General features: G+C 36.7%; 1 protein-coding gene across 1 annotated transcript in view; it reads left to right on the top strand.

Moving 5' to 3' along the window:
* The window catches only part of PTPRN2 (protein tyrosine phosphatase receptor type N2), a 630254-nt gene that overhangs the window by 153068 nt on the left and 457802 nt on the right, over nucleotides 1–19384 (top strand). Inside the window, exon 3 of the mRNA XM_041487587.1 lies at nucleotides 7210–7323. Coding sequence (XP_041343521.1) covers nucleotides 7210–7323 — 114 coding nt within the window. The remainder of the gene's footprint in view (nucleotides 1–7209; nucleotides 7324–19384) is intronic.

Below are 19384 nucleotides of genomic sequence, written 5' to 3'. Positions count from 1 at the left end.
TATTACAATTAGAATTTCTTGGGCTTTTTTCCTCAAAGGTTTTCTGGATTTGCCTCTGATCAGAATTAGAGGCAGATGGTTCCATGGCTTACAGACTGTAGTGGTTATCTGGATGTGGAAGATGTTGATTCAGTCACTATTTTCTGATCCTTTATTATCCTCATCACAGAGCCAAAACATGACTTTCATGCCATGTAGTTACCTGAGCTGTGGAAAGTTCAAATTTGATTCTCTAAGAAGTACCAAGTTATTGAAGCATTATTCAGCTTGAACATTAGCTCTCGCAGCAAAATGTTAAGACTTGCTTTCTTTTCATATCCACTTTTTCCTTTCCTTAAAGTCCCTCCTGCCCTCTCCTCCCAAGGCAGGGCCATTATTTCAGTGTTTGCAAGGTCTAAGTATGACCTGTTAAGCTTCATTTCTGTGCTCTGAATCACAGAATTCAGAATAAAGTAGGCATTGAAATCTGGACCTTTCATTCTCTTAGCTGAATAACTGTGGGGCTTTTTGGAAGCAGGCAGCACTTCATGGCAAGCCTGCTCTCTTCTTGATTTGTTAGCCTCTAACTCAGTTTTTCACAGGCCTTTCCTTCCCTCCTTTTGGTGTACTGAGGATTTTTTTAGTTACTTTCTCTAAAATTTACATATTTCTGTTGTAATTTAAAAAAAAAAATCTCTAAGTGTGCATAATGATTTAGGATTGTACAATCCAGCACCTAAATTAGCAGATTAACATAGAAGTAGTTACTGAAATTATATTTCTCTTCTGTTGAAGATTATATATTTTTTCCTTTTTTAAAGGAAGGACTGAGTCCTCCAGAACTTGCAGTCAGAATTACTCCTTGAGACAAGGAGACCATAATGCCCAGAGGAACTATTCATGCCTCAGAATGATGTGGAGCTTTGCAAATCCCAGCCCTATCCCAGTATTTGCACAACAGCTAACTAATGCTGCTGTTAATGTTAGCTTTTATCTTTTAACATGAACACTAACATCTTCCCCAATTCTTTTAATCAGCAGAAATATTCAGGGGTTTTAGGTTTGGGGAATTTTTCAAAGTAGACCAGATATCCGCCTTTTTTCTTAAATATCTGACTCCAGAGAGGTGAGAAGAGGTATTAAATCTTGTAAGAGTTCTTTTATAGGACTGTTTGGTGATCTTGATTGCAGCAGAATTTTTTTAAAGTTACCTTTGCCTTCCAGGCAGCAGTTTATTCAGTAGCTGAGGAAGAGTGGATTTACTGGACTCTTAGTTATCCACTACATGGCAATTTTTTTTGTTGGATAAAAAAATTTCATGTTTAGAATGTCCTAATTCATTGTTTTCTGCATTTTATGGTGTTTATATTATATTTGCAAAATGGATCTACAAAAATATGCTGTGTTTTCCTTGAAATTGAGGATTTACTTTTATTGCATAATGTTTTGTGCCTCACACAGCAGCAAAAGCAGTATGCCACCGCATACTCTTGTTAAACTGTTTCAATGCACTTTCCTTACTTGTCTTTATCATTCCTTACTTCTACAAACAAATACGGTAGCCTTTAATTTTAAAATCATATCTCTTAATTTTAAATAGCTGCCTTCAAGTCTTCCACCTGCCTGTCAGCCATTAGGACAGGGAAGGACAGCGCGGGTGGAGGGTGGCTGGAAGTGCTTGGTTCTCTACTGGGATAAGCCAGATGGATCTGGAAGCAGGGAATTCAGGGGGTGAGCAGCTGTGCTCCAGGACTGATCCCTGTCCACTAGATGCCACTATTACTGCTCTGAAACGGGAACAACCAGGGGCCACTGAGGAAAACAACCAGGGAGATAAGCAAAATAAAATGACAAAAAGGTTTTAAAAGTTGAGCAGAAGGAGGTTGCCCATCAGAAAGCTGCTCTCCCCCTGATTGCAAACAGCAGCTTTTCTGCTCAACCACTGCAGGATTTGCTGCTGGAAGCGCTGGACTCATGTTTCCAAAACATTGTATGAGAAATGACACTGTGGAAGCCATTGCTGCTCTATCTGTATTATCTCTACCTTACTTGCTAAGTGAATATAAAAGTAGAGATATAAGTTATGAAAAAATGTTTTTTAATAGATAGAATGTTAAAAATGTGTTGTTTGCTGAAGACTTTATTTGTAAATGTTGAATGTGGATTTGTGGACTATATCTTTTGAAGAAAGCTTCCCGGCATACAACTTAACATCCTCTTCAAAGAACAGTAACATTAATTTTTTTTCTTTTTAATTTTTGAAAAGGGATTTTGAAAGGAAATCCATACTATGGGAAGCAGCAGGGAGAGAAGAATAAAATACTCTAACAATCTCCTTCATACTTCCTAAACATTTAACATCTGTGACCTTGAAGTTCAGTGTCTTGAGACTTTTGAGATGCAAATATTATGCTTCCCATTGGAAAAGGATTTAATCTCTCCAGTAGGCAATTCAGGCTCTTACTGGGGGTTGTAACACTGACCTTTTTATTAGTCCTGGACCTTATAGCACCTTAAACTACTAGCTAGGGGAAGGAGTGTGAAGTGATGTCCATATTCAGTGAGAAGAAAAGATTCTTTTCTTACAGGAGGTTAAGTTGCTGGAGAATGATGCCCATTGAAAACATTACAGTAGGTTTTCTCATTAACTGCAAGTGCACAAATGATGCAAGCCGAGGTGGCAGAAGTTGCCATTTGACACACACCACTGGGCCTGTGGACTTTCTTTTTTACCGGAACTGAGCACAATGACTGCAGTATGGGACAAAACTTGAATTTTATACAGAGCTTTACTTTAATTTGTTATCAATTGTCAGGTAATTAGTGTGAGGAAGCTGAAGTGTGACTACTGACACTGTCTGGAGAGCTGCTCCTTTCTGGCTGCTGCAGGAGTTTGAAGAGCAGAAGAACCAGGTGCTTCAAAGGATCTGCTTAAAGGCTCCTTTGCAAAGGTCACTTGTCAGTGCCATGTGAAAGTTTCACTGCATGCAGATCTAAATAATTAATCACTGCACAGCACAATCTTTTAATTTACATATATCAAGCTTTCAGCTGCCTGCAGACAAACTCCAGTATCTCTACCAGTCTTCAGACCTTTGCTCACTAGCAAAAGACACTCAGCAAGAATTTTTTGGTGGTATTACTCAAAATTGTGCCATGTCTTGGATACATATTAGCTTCAGTCACCAGATTAGGCATACATAATGGTTCCAGGATGGGATACTTTTCTCTTGCCAAGGATAGGGTTTTGGGGGTTTTTTTGGGTTTTTTTTTTTGGGGTTTTTTTTTTGGTTTTTTTTTTTGGGGTTTTTTTTTTGGTTTTTTTTTTTTTTTTTTTGTTTGGTTTGGTTTGGTTTTGGTTTTGTTTTGAGGAATGACTGCCTATAAAGAACTTCATGAATCAGTTGCCCAACAAATAGTGTTGTCTTCAAGGTGAAGGTTGACACTCAGCACAAGTTTCCAAGGATTTTTTTAGTATCTCTTAAGCACTTGATGCCCATCTCCTTTACAAAATCAACAAACTGGTGCAATCAACTCTTCAACACTGTTTCAAACTGTAGGTTTTTGTGGTCTCCTATTACATAATTGAGTACCTGGATATCAATCATGAATACAATGTGGTACTTCATCAGTAGGTCACATATATACACTAATTCATGACAAATGGGCAATAATAATGAATAATGATGGGTGTTTTCCATTTCCTTTTAGACCTCTCTCAATGATCAGCCTTCCAGAACCTGTGTTTTGACTTGCTCATAGTTTAATCTATCAGCTGTAATTTTTTCACTAGAAGTTGATAAATATTCAGTGTAAATATGTATACCATGCTCCAGGAAGTTGTCTTTAATAAAAGACGTCTGACACTCTGAGATCTTATTAGGCATCTGAGTTACAGTAAATTTGTGTCCTTTAATCTTAGCATCTAACTCTTTAGTGCATAAATATTTGTTGAAATTCAAGATGGTAAAATTTTCTGTTTCTGTTTCTTCTCAAGTATTAAGCCTATCAGCAAAAGAGCCAAATGGATAAAGAAACATTTCACTATTTCCCTTGGGTGTATGGGTGTATTGTCTTCTTTGGAAACAAATCTAGCAGCTCTCTAAGAGCCAACATGAGCACGCTGTTAATGCAGATTGTCCCTGGTCTAACTATAACTGTTAAGATATTATTATGGAAATTTCTGCTTTTTGCTGACAGCAAATGATAACACCTTAATAAGAAACATGTGTCCCTATTGATCAGCCTCACCCTTCCCTCATTCTGGGCTTGTGTAAAGTGCAGATGTCCTTTCCATGTTATGTTTCCTCTCCTAACACGAATTCAGTGGAAGTTCAGTGTAAGCAACCTCTCAGCAGCTATAGGCATACAGATCATGGTGTTATTAAAACATCACTCACTCTTTGAACTTCCTCTGCCCTGATACATCTTCTGTAAAATCTGGGAGCTTTTCCACTTTCTTTTTTGCTTTGTGCCCAGCTTTGGACATTTCTCTCACTGTTTGAGACCAGCTGGTTGCACAGCAGGGTCCAGAAAGATGCACCATGTACTGACTTACTGTAAATCCCACAGTGACTGGGATAGTTCATGGTAGACAAACCTGGACATTTTAAAAATTAGCTGTAATTTAATTTAATCTGTTTTTCAAGTAAAAATGAGCTTTGTGCTGGATCTAAGCCATTTCCGACCCCACATCTACCATTTAGGTTTCTTGAAAGTAAAAGAGGGGCACTTTTGACAATTTTTCTTGGTAAAATGGCTTTCCCTTGCCTTTTCTTGCCCTGCAATCTGTGTAATTGAAAGTAAGTTTATTTAAAAGACACCCTGAAAATTCAATGCACAACCTCAATTTAATTTTTTAGGTCTTACATCTTGCCACAGAAACCTTATTAATTAAAAAAAAAATAATTAAAAAGTCAAAACACACCCAAAACAAAACAAAAAAAAAAAAAGAAAGCCCCAAGCAAACAGAAAAATCTGGGAAAATTCCTACTTTTTTAGAAAAAGCAGCTGAACGATGAAATGTATTATTTGCACGACTCCAGCCCAACTGTAATCCCCGACACAAAGATCCTCTGTATTTTAGAGCTGGTATTTGCCAACCACTCCTTGGGGCATTCTGCTCTCACTCCTCTCTCCTCGTGCTGCATTTAGCAGAGCCCAGTGCTATTTGTGGTTGCAGCCCCTCCAAAGCTTATTATGCCCATATTTCAAGTACAAAAGCCAAAGTAACTTGCAGTTTCTCCCTAAGTAGTCCCAGTGTTTTTGGATAGATTGTATAATGCAGCTCAGGCTCATGTGCTAATTGTTAATTTTAGAATTTAAATGGGTTTTGTTCTATTCAAAGGAAAAAGGCTGAAGGTTTCTGAAAACTCTGAGTTTGGGAAAACGGTTTGGTCTCTTTTGGAGTTTGTGAGTGAATTAGCTCTTACATCCATGGAGACATCCTTAAATTATACTTAATTCAAAAATCTTTCAATTTTGCTGAATGAGTATGCTTTTCTGGACTCTAAAATAAGATTAGAATTATTTTTAAGGTACATTATCTCTAAAAAATATATGGGATATTAGTTTATGTGAACATAGATTTTGTACTAATTTTTGTAGCCAGTAATGGTGGTATCCCAAAGTACAGTTGGCTGTGTCAGGTTATGTTTCATTTTGAACAATCTTGTTCCTAAACACTGAGATGATCTTCTGTTCCTTTCTGAATCAAAACCCTATTCCTGTTATCCATCCATTTACAAGTTGACTGATATTTATATACTTTGCTTATTTTCAACTGCAGCAGGTTTTTAAACAGAGATGAATATTTTAATCTGCTGTTAGGCTGCTTTTCACATGGCATGTCAAAAAACCAAACCCTATCTGTCTGTGTGGTTTCCAAATTAAACCTAGTTTCCAATAGCAAAATTAGATTCAGATGTAGGGTTTTAATTTGAATTAACTTAATTTGGCAGTTGTAAGTGACAGGAGGATTGGAAAGGAGAAGAAAGAAGAAGTTGGCTAATTTCAATGAGGTATTTGTGTTTAACAGTGAGGGCTAATAATGCCCTTTTTCTGTATCCTGGTTTGGTTTATTTTCTTTTATGCCATTATTTGTGTTTAGTGAACAGCTGGGCCAGTAGTTCCCATTTGTAGTCTTTTAGCTCTGTAAAGTAGGAGAGAAAGTAATGGACGTTTGCAAATTAATGCTTACCCTTATTTTCTGCTCATCTGATGCAGTTCTCCTTTTGGAGCATAGATGTAGTATCAGAGCAGAAGTAATTACTGTGTTAAAACTAGGATTGCAGTAGAATATTTTGCTAATTAAACTTGTTGCATTTAAATTGCTTCCTTTGGATCACTATATAGAAGAGAACTATTTTGAACAATAAATGAAACCACTTTCTTTCTCAGAGACCCAGAATTGCAGATGGTCAGATTGTATGTGAAGCACCTAGACTCTGAATTAGGCTTTTGTATGAAAGGGAGAAAGGTAATTTGAATGTTTGAACTCCCTGTTCCTCCCACACATACACAGGAAGCTTGCCTCAAAATGAACAATTCTCTAAATAAAGACTAATAAGAAGCTAAATTAATTAGAAGGTGTGATTTGAAAAGACATTGATGAGAAGAGTCTGTCATTTCAGACAAATGGAATGGAGCTAAATAAATTAGGCCACATTAATATCTCATTGTTCTGTGAGAAGCTTTCTTTTATTGCATTCATTAGAGGGTACTTCTTGAAATGAGCCTTTACTAGCCATTATGGATTCAGTTCTCATTTACCAATGCCTAACACACAGCTCCCACATTAAAAATGTTTCAGCAAATCCACATAGTTTTCTGCAAATTAATATTTATATTTCTGGATGCTGCACTTCTTATCCACATCATAGTAGGCATTGAACATTAAGATTTTCTCTCACTGAATTGTCAGTAAAGAAGTCTTACATCTAAAGATTTGGGAAGCAGAAGTCTGAAAATACTTCATAAAATAAACTGTATGCCTATCTCATACAATAGGATATTCCTCCAACTAATATTCTTTCCAGTATTTATTTATTTTGATAGAAAATATTCTGTCTCATGACTTCAGTGGTCCTTTGATAGCTTTTTAAAGTGTCTTTTAAAAGGTTCCTTCAGTGTATAATTAGGATACATTGGAAATGCGCATCTCATCACGCTGTTTTTCCTCTCAGAAAACGAAATGTGTATTTTTCCTTTTCTTTTTTCTCTTTCCTGCAGATGGAATATTTGGGAGATGTCAGCAAGTGCCAGTAATAGACATCTATAAATATGACATTTCAGCCCCTGTTCTGCAGCACCTGAGGATCATCCTGGAGCAGCTCTCACACAGAGGTACAGTCAAAACTAGAGTGGGGTTAGATGCACTGGGGTTACAATTATTTGTGCTCCCTCTGAGGTGATTTCTCCAGAAGTTTTTGAACACATTTGTGTTTCAGCCCTGCTGGTGAAGACTTTATAAAAGTAAAAAGCCTTTGGATTCACTGAATCAGCCAGGAGAACCTGGGGAAGCAATTCCAGGAGAGGTGTTTCCTCCCTGAGTAGCACATGTCTGTGACTGACACTGCACTAGAAAATGTTAGCATTCATGAATGCTGGTGTCACATAAATAAATCAGTAGGAAAGGATAAAAGTTTGCCTTCTGCACCACAGCACATTTTAGGGTGCAGGGGCAGAAAACAGAAAACTTCCAGTTAGCTGAAAACAGTTCTGAACTTTCTAATAAATTCAGATAAAAACCTGCTCTGATTTCATTACCAGCTGCAGCTGGTCTGTTTCTTTTAATTTTTGTTCACCTTTTCAATGTTAATCTCTCTGCTCTTTCCAAAGCCAGAAAGGATTTTCTAGCTTTTGAGTGGCATAACTTGAACTAACAAATCAAAACTTGAATGAAGTGAAAGCCAGTAAGGTGAACAAACCTTTCAGATACTAATACATGACATAAATATCTCTTGTAGACAGCCGCTGGACCAAGATATTTTTGTAATCCAAATTGTTCCAAGAGTATTGCTACAATGTTTAACTTTGCACTTGCATCATCTGTATGGGCGTTTGTACCTAAATGTTTTCCAGTTACAATCTTGATGACAAAGTAGTAATATTATATTAGTGTGATGCTAGTTTAAATATGACAAAAAATTGGTTTCTGAGAAGTTTTGGACTCTGCTTAGAGACTGGACTTCTAGTTGGGACACTCATTTAGAGCATGTAAAAATTTTCCAGGGATTTATTTGCTGTCCGGCAGCCCATCCAAATGAGACAAACTCAGCAAAACTTGATTGTAGTAGCTCCTGCCTGATTAACAGTTACATGTAAATAGTACTTGTGGGTCTTTCACTTGTCATTTTCTAAAGGCTAAGTAATGCAAGCAAGTCATGAAAATACTCTGTTGTCAGGGCAACATTGTATGAGTGAAAAAACTTGTGTCTGGGTTCTATTCAAATATAGTGAGGAAGGAGGAGAGGACACATTAATCTCATTAGGTCACCTAAATAAATACCTAAGGTGATGGTGCACACATGGACAGGTAGCAGTTATTTGCTTCACCTGAATAGGTCAGGTATCCTATGTAAAGTGCCTCCTGTGAGGATGTCAGAGGTCAGAGATCTGCCGGAGACTGATATCCTTGTGAAGGGAACAATCAGAGGGAGATGGGATACCCCAGGCCATCTCAAAGGATGCTCACCTGCCTCCATCTCCCTGTTGACCATAAGATATTGGTTAGTTCAATGGAACTGATGTGGCCTCCCCTTCCAGGTGCTCCTCTGTTCAATAAAACCACCCTTCCTAGGACTTTTGTTATCCATAACCCACCTCCCTGGATTTAACTTTTTTGTTTGAGAAAACCCTAGTATGCTTCTTTTAAGGGAACTTGCACACTGAAATTTGGTCTTGTCTCATTGTTTCTTATAGCAAGAAAATGACAAGGAAAACACAGATTGAAGCCATGGTAGAAGTAAAGGACTTTTGCTTTCATCTGCTTTACCAGTTACATTCAGAAATGCACACACAAATGTGTGAATTCAAACTGATACAAAACCTTTGCAAGCTATTTTTGTGGTCTCTAGGTATCCCAATGAAGGAAATCTTAAATATATCTATGAAACATAAGAGAGTGCTGGAATGCTCTTGCTCAAATCATTGATGTGATAAAATAACTTTCTTTTTACTCTTAGTATCTTGCAAATTTTGTCTAGTGGGGACAGAAATATGAAAGGAGTAGAATCAATACTATCAAATTGATGGATTACTGACATAAGGTTGCTCAGACAAGACTCTGCTGCTTACTGGTGTTGTCAGATGTAAAACATCCAGCCCCCAGATTGTGTTTGCTAGCTGTGGTCACTCTCACAGTTAATGCTGTTCTCCTGAATGGTATGCAAAATGGGATAACCATTTCTACAGTAAAGCTAGACAAAGCATTGCCAGGACTGCACTAATACTTCAGGCAACTACCAGAAAGGGCTTAATTTTTTCAGAGGTCTTATTTCCTTTATTTGTGTGATACCCCATTCTTGTCATCTCCAAAAGACTTCTGTCTAGCTCAACTTGGGGGTGCCCACCTTCCCTGGAATGGATAGGGGACAGCATCTATTTTCTGCTTTCTGTAAACAGCAGGATAATGTTCCCTTGAAAGACTATACAGTTGGTGTTGTGATTAGTAAAAATTTTAGTAATGCCCATGTTGAACCCTTTCTATTTTTATTAGATGTATATGCAGTTAAGGAAGAAATATTCTGAGGGTAATTAACTTGAGTGGTCATCTAGGTTCTTATTTATTTATTTTTCTTATGTGACTTGGTTTGTCTATTTCATTTCCTTCATGATGTATTCTTGCAGAATTACTAAGATCTTCCTTTTCCTCCCCAACCCTGAAAATAGTCTGTTGACATCTATTTCCATTGGATTAAAAAAAAAAAAAAGGCAATAGAAAACCTTGTAAAATGTACATTGTTTTTCATCCCTCTTTGCTGATTGCTTGTAAGTAAGTGGTGCCTATGTTTGAATCATGGCCCAAATGGAACAGTGTGTGGTGAGATGTACAAAACAAAGGACAATGCGATGTGAATAGCAAATAGAATTTGTGACTCTGCCAACTCGAAATGTTTACTACAATGGGGAAGAATAAGTCAGAGGCTTAGATGAGTGACACACCTGATGATAATCTATTTAATAAAGGACTTTGACTAAAATTGAATCCAGGTTTCATAATGATACAGATTTTATGTCTTCTTTACACTTTTGAGTCTATCTTTGTCTACACTATTGACTGGGTAGATTGATGATAGAAATTGAATGCCTTGGAATATTAGACAGTTCCCTACAAAGAAATGATCTGTTAGCATTCAAATACCCTTGCTCATGTCATTTTCACTCACGCTGTCCTTGAGTCCTTCAAACCCTCATGAAGATTTTCTGAAGGTTCAGTGTTTATAAATGAGTCTGTCTGTATGGGAAAAACCCTTCTCACTGTTGCTGAAACATGACAAATCACTTTCTGAAGCTGATGGTACTTTATATTATAATCCATAATAATTTATGAGGAAATGATATATTTTTCATTGTCTGATATACAGGACAGTAAAAAAAATGCCATGTGGGTGGGTCTGAATCATTTGAAAAAGGAAGTGAAGGAAGTATCAGTGTAGAGGAGGGCATGAGTAGTGCCTGAAGGAAAGGGAGATACTTATCCCTGTGGTTGGTCTTCTGCATTCTCTTGTCCAACTTGGAAGAAGATACTTTATGGAGTACACAAGAATGATAAATCATGTGTGCATTTCCTGGTTTGAGCTAAAATGCAGAAAATACTTTTTCCTATTTTTTTTTACCTAAGTGCATTAAATTTATTAATTTTTTTCCTTTTCTTCTTGTCCCTACAATAGTCACGTTTATATTGTAAAGGCAAAGTATTCACTAAAATAAGATTCTTAACAAGGTTGTGGAAACAGTTCCGCATTGATTATTGACCTGTACATCAGAGCCATGAAGAGATGAGATAGGAGAGCTAAGCGTGGGACATCATAACTCAAACATGAAGCATAAACAGTCCTTGAAATAGCACCAGAAGCAACAATAAATGAGAACAGTAGTATTTTTCAACTTGCATGCTCCAAGAGGTATTTGTGTGTGTTCCATGGAATTAGAAATAGTGCCAGTGGTTAGAAATGATAACGTGGTACTAACTCTGTGAGTGTGCAGCTGCCACAGCAATGGGCATCCCCTGAGGGAGGAGCTCAGAGGTGGAGGCTGAAGGACACACTTCCTTAAAAACATCAGGACAAGAGGATTTGCTCAGGATCAAAACAAATGCCCATCTGACTTGGGATTCTGCCTCTGAGAGAGGGCACTGTATGTTTAGGGGAAAAAATGGAAGAAGATTCCAAGCCCAGAGAAGTATTTTGCATGTTTGTACCTTAGCGCTGTGTCCATGGTGTCTCCTGAGCTGGAAGTTGTGTTTTTGTGTTTGCTCCCTGCTCTGTGGCCACTGTTTCTAGCACAGCTTGACAGGTTGGTGTGTGTGGAAAACAAAGTATGTTAGACTAATAATCAGTATTTCAGCTTGTTTTCTGTTTTACTCAAAACGTAACTGAATTACCTCTATTTTCACTTTTCTGCAGGAAATGGGTAGAGTGACTGAAAAACAGATCAGTTATATATATTCTTTTTATAATTTTATGTGAACTGGACTCATTCCTAAAAATTCCTCAGTATGCTTGCTACCACTTAATTTTTTTGCAATAAGACCTTGTTCAAAATGATAGTTTAAAAGAAAGCAGTTTATTTCACTCTGTTATGAAGAAAGTCCTGCTTAAGATATTCAGATATCAACAGTAATATTAAGAGAACCAAAAAGAGTAGGATGTGCTTTTAAATTCACGTGGCTTAAGTCAGCAAGAAATTCTGGAGAGATTCATGGACTGTGGAAATAGGCAACATATTTACAGATTATTTGAAAAGCATAGTATTTTTCCCTCTTGTTTGCTTTCTTTGCAATGCAGGAAGCTCTTGACAGGGAGAAAAAAAATTATCTGTCTTAAATTAATTTTAACCAGTTAAGTGTAAGGTGATTAATATAACTTTGCTAGAAATAATTTTATACTCTTACAACAAATTTGTTTAAAAAATTGAAATGATTTACAATCAGTTAACTTGAAAATTGAAATGAATGTGACCTGTCACATACAGCTTGTGAATTACAAAAGGGTTGCTAAATATTTTTTTCACTCAGGACTATTTTTCAAGAAAAAGTATAATTTTTTTTTACTCCAAGAAAGGTAAGAGTTGAATATAAATCATTATAAGCTCAGTTTTGAAATAAACTTAAAAGGAATAGTGCAGTTCTTGCACATATTTGTGAGGTGATTATCACATCATTATGGAGGAATACAGAAACCTGAAACCCTGAGAGGTAGGAGAAAGCAGGTTTTTCTTTAAATTGAAATATTGATATAAATGAAGGCAAACTCTTCTTTGGCAGAGAGCAGTGTGTTTACGTGTAATTTCCTGGGCATCAGCCTGCTCCAGACATCTGTCTACGGAGCAAATTCTTCTCCTAGATGGCTGCTGAAGCCAGGAATTGAAGCATAACTCCCATGATGAGCTACAGTAGAGGAACTCAGCTGGGACTGGACATATTTACCTTCTCCTGGTGTCACTGTCACACTGCCTTCACTTTTTGGCTCAATGGACAAAAACGTGCTGAAAAGGTTGCAAAAAAATTCCTGCCTTTGTTAAGTGCTGAAGCACCACTGACATTTTTCACTCTTCAAAGACATAAATAGAAGTTCAGAAAATAATGAGTTTCAGAAAAAGCAAAAATATTTATTTACAGAGCAGCAGATCCTGTTTTGGACACCCATATGTTACACAGCACAGAATCAAAAAAACCCCAGATTTTATTTTTTTTCTGTTTGGTTCCTTGTATGGCTGCTCTGCTTACCAGACATAATCTGACATGGCACTGACTTGTCAGATACCATATAATATAATTGTGAAAAATGATCTTTTCAGGAAATTGCTATTTATGAAGAATGCATTGGAATATTGAAAATTATTATAGGAGTGAAACAGATTCCATGTATCCTGGGAAAGATATTAAAAATTACAGAGGAAAGCTTTTTGCAATGTACATAATATTTTATCTGCATTCACAACACTATTGTATAAAGCTTTTTGATTTTGCATAATTTGATTTTTTATTTTTTTGGAAGACATATATGTCATCGTGATAGCACCACATTCTCTTGTTTAAAAAGAATGACCAATCAGAGTTTTTACTTGTGCTTTTGATAAACAAATACATTAACTAATATGTTTGGTACAGAGGAGAAAAGGTCTGCATGCCTCCTTTTTGTCATGTTTTTACCAACTAGCAGTGACAATTATATCTAATTCTTTGTGGCCAGGTAACTTTACAGATCTTCTTGCAAAGGTAACTTAGAAATTAGTGATAGTATAATGCAAATATCTGGGGCTGCTGATCAGTTCCTGCCTTACTTACTTTGTTTAGAAGATCTGTGTGGCACCTCGTGGATTTTAACCTTTGCATGTCTGTGCTGGCTCTTTTGCAATTTTTTCTTTTTGTGATCTTTGAAAACTGAGGGCTGTCTTTGTTTCTTCCTTCTGTGGAAGAAGCTGCAGATACCTCTTGTTTTTCCTTTTGGACTTCCCTGAGCAAGCTCAGCAGGCATTCTCTGGATGGTTCTCAGCATTGGGTTGAGCAGCAGCTGGACTGCTGAAAGTCTTTGTATTTGGGATGTTCATGAATGTGTTCCCCTGTTGATGGGCACAGGGAGGTCTGAACTTCATTCTTTCTCTCTTAGGTAATTAAAAAATTAACCCCTTCCATAGGACCTTTGAGCAAACACCAGGCTTGAAGCGATATGGGTGTATAACATGTTTTTAAAACACACTTGAAAATGCATCAATCAAATTGCAGTTCATTATCAGTTGTTCCCACACTTGGAATGCCAGCAAGTCTCAATTCAAGCATGAGATTACTTCTTTAGGTGCTGTATTCTCTAATAACATCACTTTTGGAAACCATGAATAACAATATAGCATATGCAGACTAATTATGCCATTTTCTACCATTAATCTGTAATTATAGCCTATTTACATATTCAACATAAGACTATTTTTTTATCATTGCAATACCAGTGCTTTTTTTTTTTTTTTTTTTTTTACTTGTTTATTACTAGGGAATATTTTCCTTTTCTATTTCTGTATTCATTGCATATCCTTATCTGCAGTTCTAATCTCTATCTATATGGCCTCATGTTCTTTTAAGATATCGGCTCTTAATGACAGTGTTTGACATATTTTTTAGTTTTTTATAGGTACTCTAAATTCTGAAACTTTTATGCTTATTTATCAAAGTCATTATTTAATTTAGTAATACATAACCAGTGGGTAGATTTTGTCCCTTGCACAATCATGATAAGATTGAGGCTTTACTTTGTTTTAGTAACAAGTGAGAATTCCCACAAAAGTTCTTTTTTCCCCTTCTCTGTAGAAAAAGTAAATGTATATACTTATAAAATATATATGCACATAAAACATGTTGGTGGCTTTTTATTTTCCACTTAATGTGTTTTCATTCTTTACCTCACGGTTGTGGCAGAGTGCTTCTGACAAACGTAGCAGTTTCCTGAAAAGACTGAGTAATGTTACATTTATTTTTAAAGTCTACATTTTCCTTTTTTTCATGCTGATTCTTAGCATGTACTCACTACATTTCAGGCTTCCCCTTCTGTTTTGTTTTGCCTGTACATGGATAGACAAGCAGTTCATGATAATAAAATTGTAGTATCCCTCCTCCCTGAATATCCCTGAGTATTCCATAGCTCAGTTTTTCTTTTACGGCTTCTCTCAGCCTTAAAATGACAAAAAAAGGAGTTTCTCCCCATTTTCAGTCTTTATTCCTATTGTTGTCTGGTTTCTAATTAAACATTGCATAGACCTGCACTACCTTTTTTGCTAAATATTTTCCAGTCTTTTAGGAAGGCATTGAATGTTCTTCCTGCTTGACTTAGCATATGTCATGCATATATAGCTATTAAACTACATTTTGTTCTTTGCCCCACTTTGAGGTTTTTATGGTTTTCCTCACATGCTGTATTCTCACATTTCTTTAACATGGTAAGATAATTGATTTTCTTTTCCTTATTTTATCTGTGAGCTACTCAACAATGAAAAACCTCTGACTGGGAGAGAAAGTGTAAGTCTCCTGAGTCTGTGATGTTTCAGAAACTTAACTTTTTTATTCCTTTTATTTTTATGTGGCTCTTTTGAAGAGCTAAAATTCCTGCCTGAGCATCCTCCAGTTCTTTGATACATTCCTAGAAAGCTGTGTTGAGCCTTTAGATGTCCTTCATCCTTTCTTCAGTAGAGAGAGTAATGAAATGAAAAGACTTCAGCATTCCAGCTCAGCTTTTTCTAATTGCTGATGTGTTTCAAGTCTTTCCAGGTAAATTCTAACTGAACTGTGTTCACTTCTGATAATTTTATAGTTACTGATACTCATTATAGTGTTAAACATCGAGCTTTTCATTGTTTTTGTAGCTACTAGGTTTTAGCAGGCATCCAGCTCATAGTCACATTCAAGATGTTGGAAGGATTTAATACTGGCCAATACTGAAAAATAGTGTAAAACCTAATTCAAAATTCTACATGGTCAAAATTGTTATTCACTCACATACTTTCTCTCTTTACAACTCTCCATCATAAAGGTCTGTTCTCTGTGAAATTCCAAGTTTCCCATTTGATCTGCAGCGTAAAAGGCAAATTCTAAAAGTTTGGACAATTGCTCTTTAAATTATAATATTTAGAGTCTTCAAATGTATTTGATACTCATCAACCATAAATTTCTAACCTGATAGAATGATTATATTTATCAGCATTTCTGAAAAAGCTCTCTATGTATCCTAACTGTAATGAGTTTCCTCATGCACTGAAAGTATTTGGTAAGGTCAGTTCTATGTGAGTAAGGCCAGGCTGCTCTTTTCTAGAAAAATAAATAGAGATTAAAAGTTCATTAAGTTAAAAATCATTCACCTTAACGCCCCATAAAGTATTTATGGGTAGTAAATACTTTTGCACAAGTTAGAAATTAATTTCAAACAATTTCTAAATACAAGAAGGGTTAAACTCTCCATCTAATTAAACCATAATAAATAAGTCAATCAGCCCTACATAGGAAAGAAAATACATTATTTTATATTTTGGGTTATGATAGCTCTGACATCATCAGCAATCTTCATTGAAAACTGCAAGACTGGGCATTAACATTTTTGCATATATGTGGGAGAGACAATGATACAATATTCTTCCCTTTTCTTCCATTAAAGTGAACTTTGTTCTGACATTGCCTGCGGGCTTGAACAGAGGGCAGTCAATGCTCAGGAGTCAAGACACTAAATTTAAGTTTAAAATTAAAATGTTCATCAACATGGAGAACTTCTAACTACTCATCTTATTAACTTGTGAGGTAATTCCACCAGTCAATAAATGAAAATGGAATGTGGTCCTCAGTGGTAGTTACTTAAACTGAGAGAATTTTCTTTTAGCTAAAAATAACCTTAGAAAGAGTGGATACTAAATTCGATTCAGAAATGAGAAAAATACTCTTGAACCCATCTTGTCGTAACTCTGCTTTTTCTCCCTTGTGGGAAGTGCAAAACCTGTCTGCTTTTAAATTTTAATTAAAACTTAGATTAGTTATGATCATCTAATCTTTCCTTTGCTCTGCAGTGTCTGATCACTGTGTATAAGTATCCAAAGTTTAATCTGCTTCTGGTCCTCCCAGATTTGACAGTCTAATTAAGTGCTCAACTTTAGCACTTAGTATATAAGCAATCCCACTTCATGTTTTGATAAGATTTTAGATGAAATTGGTCACTTACCTGTTCTGCTGAAATATTCCTGAATAATTTTATTGTTTCATCTTTACTACTGCATCCATCTCCTTTAGCAACCAACAGATTTCCTTCCTGTATTATGCTAAAAATCTATTTGAAGGCTCAGCTTACCACTGACAGTAAAGCATTACTGACATTGTTCTGGTGTGTCTTAATGACATTCCTTCAGTGTGAAAATTAATATATAAAAATATGTCAACATACAAACATTGGTTCCAAGGCTGGTGGTTCACTGTAAAATCCACTCTATTTTTCTCACCAGGTTATGGTGACTGAACGAGATCTGCAGATATCTCTTTGTTCTTTCTTGCACATGACTTTGCCCTTCTCTCTGTTGGCCTGGTCTTTACTTTTCTTCTGTAATCCTTCACCTCATCCCAGGTTCCTTGTGACTAATTGTTTTCCTTTGAACTTTGGGAAGACATGACTTTCGTGTCTTGTTCTTAAGCCAGCAGCTAAGTGTCACGGAAAGCTTTAGCACAAAGCCTACTCTCCCCTTAAGGAGGTAGATCTTGTTCCTTATGCCAGCTTGCTCAGTATGTAGGCAGTTGATCCACATTCTGGTAATTCCAGGTGATGTTAAATGGATGGAGATGTTATTTCCATTGCTCTTAGCAGCTCTGTTGAAAGCAGGCTTACGTTTGCTCTATGGGGGCCAGCTTGACTCAAAAATAGCTAAAGGATTGTAGATCTACAAAACTATTACTCTTCCACCTCTTCACTTCCCATCCCACCTCTCCCATCACATCCTATTCCATTTTCTCTGGCACATCCCATCCCATTCTTACTGACAGTGACTTTCAAGATGGTTCTTGAAGCACTTTGCCACCCTGGCTTGACCTTGCAGCTGCTGGGCCCACACTGTGAGCTCCCATGGGGTGGACAGCCCCAGCTCACACACACAGACCTCTGCAGCCTCTCTCTCCTGTGGCTCTTTATAAACAGTAGAGAAACAAACTCTTTTAGGGTGCCTAAAAGGGAGTAAATTCAGAAAATTATAGGATGAAGTGAATAATATCTTTGATTTCACAGACGGTATCGCTTTAGCTGTCTATTGACTGGGGAGTCCCTGGCTGATTACCTCTGTCTTTCATTTAGTCGCCTAAATTTGGTCCTTTGTGTCTCACTGAGTGCAGTATTTAAGTTCCAGGCCCTGTGGAGAGCTGTTTAGAGGAATTCCCTCCTACTCCAAGGATAAGCAGCTTCTGAGTACAGCTTCAGTAGTCCTATTCAGACTGAACAGAATCTGAGAAACAATTTCAAATTCCCAGTGCCAGGATCACTGAAAAAGAAAAAAAACCCCAACTTTGCTGCAGTTTGCTCTGGCCTTTGCTCTTGCAACATTTTAATTATTTTTCTGGAATCCTCTGGGCACTCATCAGTTATCCACGTAGCAGCATAAACTAATCAGCACTCAAATTCTGACCTTTGTTGAATAGCAGGGGCTCAGGCAATTTCTAATCCTGCTGTGTTATTTTGGCATGAACTTCTTTGCTCAACTTATGCTAGAATAGATCCAGTTTTTTTCTTGAACTTAGTTGGACAGATCTGGGTACAGGTCCTTGCCTGACCACTGATGATATGAACTCATCTTCACTGGAAGAAGTTCTGCTTTTAGCCTTGAGAACTTTCTTGTGATCCTATAATTTCACTTATTCTTTGTACTTCACCACTTTTTTTTTTTTTTAACTAGGGACAAGATATCTGTTTGCATGTCTTTCATATTTTAGTGACTAAGTTGTGTAATATTATTTTTTTGTGGGGAGAAAAAGCTATTTTATCTATATAATTCTCGCATAAATGCTGTAGAATCAGATCTGTTGAAATAGTCAAACTGCAGCATTTTTCCTCTTAAAAAGAAAGTGGGTCTGGAATGTCTTTATTTAGTACTGTTTCATTAATTTAAAAATATAGCACCTATCTCTGTTTCTATGTTAGTCATTCTTTGCTAAGGCTATGGAAAGCAACAATTTTTATAATAGAACCTGCCATTTTAGATGCTTTCACCTCCCTGCTGTTTCACTGAGCAAGATGCAGCTGAGGGTGGGTGATGCTAAGAAGGAAATTACATTGATTTTCTACTTTTGTCATACAGGAATATTTTAAGATGTTCCTCTTTATTTTAATTTTTCTTTTTCAAGGATTCAAGAAAAATAGGAAAAAAATACTCAGAAGTTCAAGTCGAGGATGCTGGAATGAAAACATGCCTGAAAAAAATCTCTGGAGGATGTGTGCCAGGACATTGGAAGGGTTGGGTGAACTGCCTGTTCCAAACTGAGTTTTGCAACACTGTGACCACTTAAGACTTGAGGGACTGAAGGGCCAGAATTGAGTCTCTTGGTTTCCTTTCTGGATGGCTGAGCAATAGGCCAACAAGCTCTTCATTTAATATGTAACTTCTTGAAGAAGTGTGACAAATTTTTTTCTGGAAAGCAGAGTATTATTAAGTCAATATGGCCTTTTGCTATTATACTTCC

This window comes from Pyrgilauda ruficollis, unplaced genomic scaffold (assembly GCF_017590135.1).
Source record: "Pyrgilauda ruficollis isolate IOZ18807 unplaced genomic scaffold, ASM1759013v1 scaffold12, whole genome shotgun sequence".
Classification (NCBI taxonomy): domain Eukaryota; kingdom Metazoa; phylum Chordata; class Aves; order Passeriformes; family Passeridae; genus Pyrgilauda; species Pyrgilauda ruficollis.
Note: the sequence above shows the minus strand (reverse complement) of the source record. Positions and strands in the feature narration are given on the sequence as shown.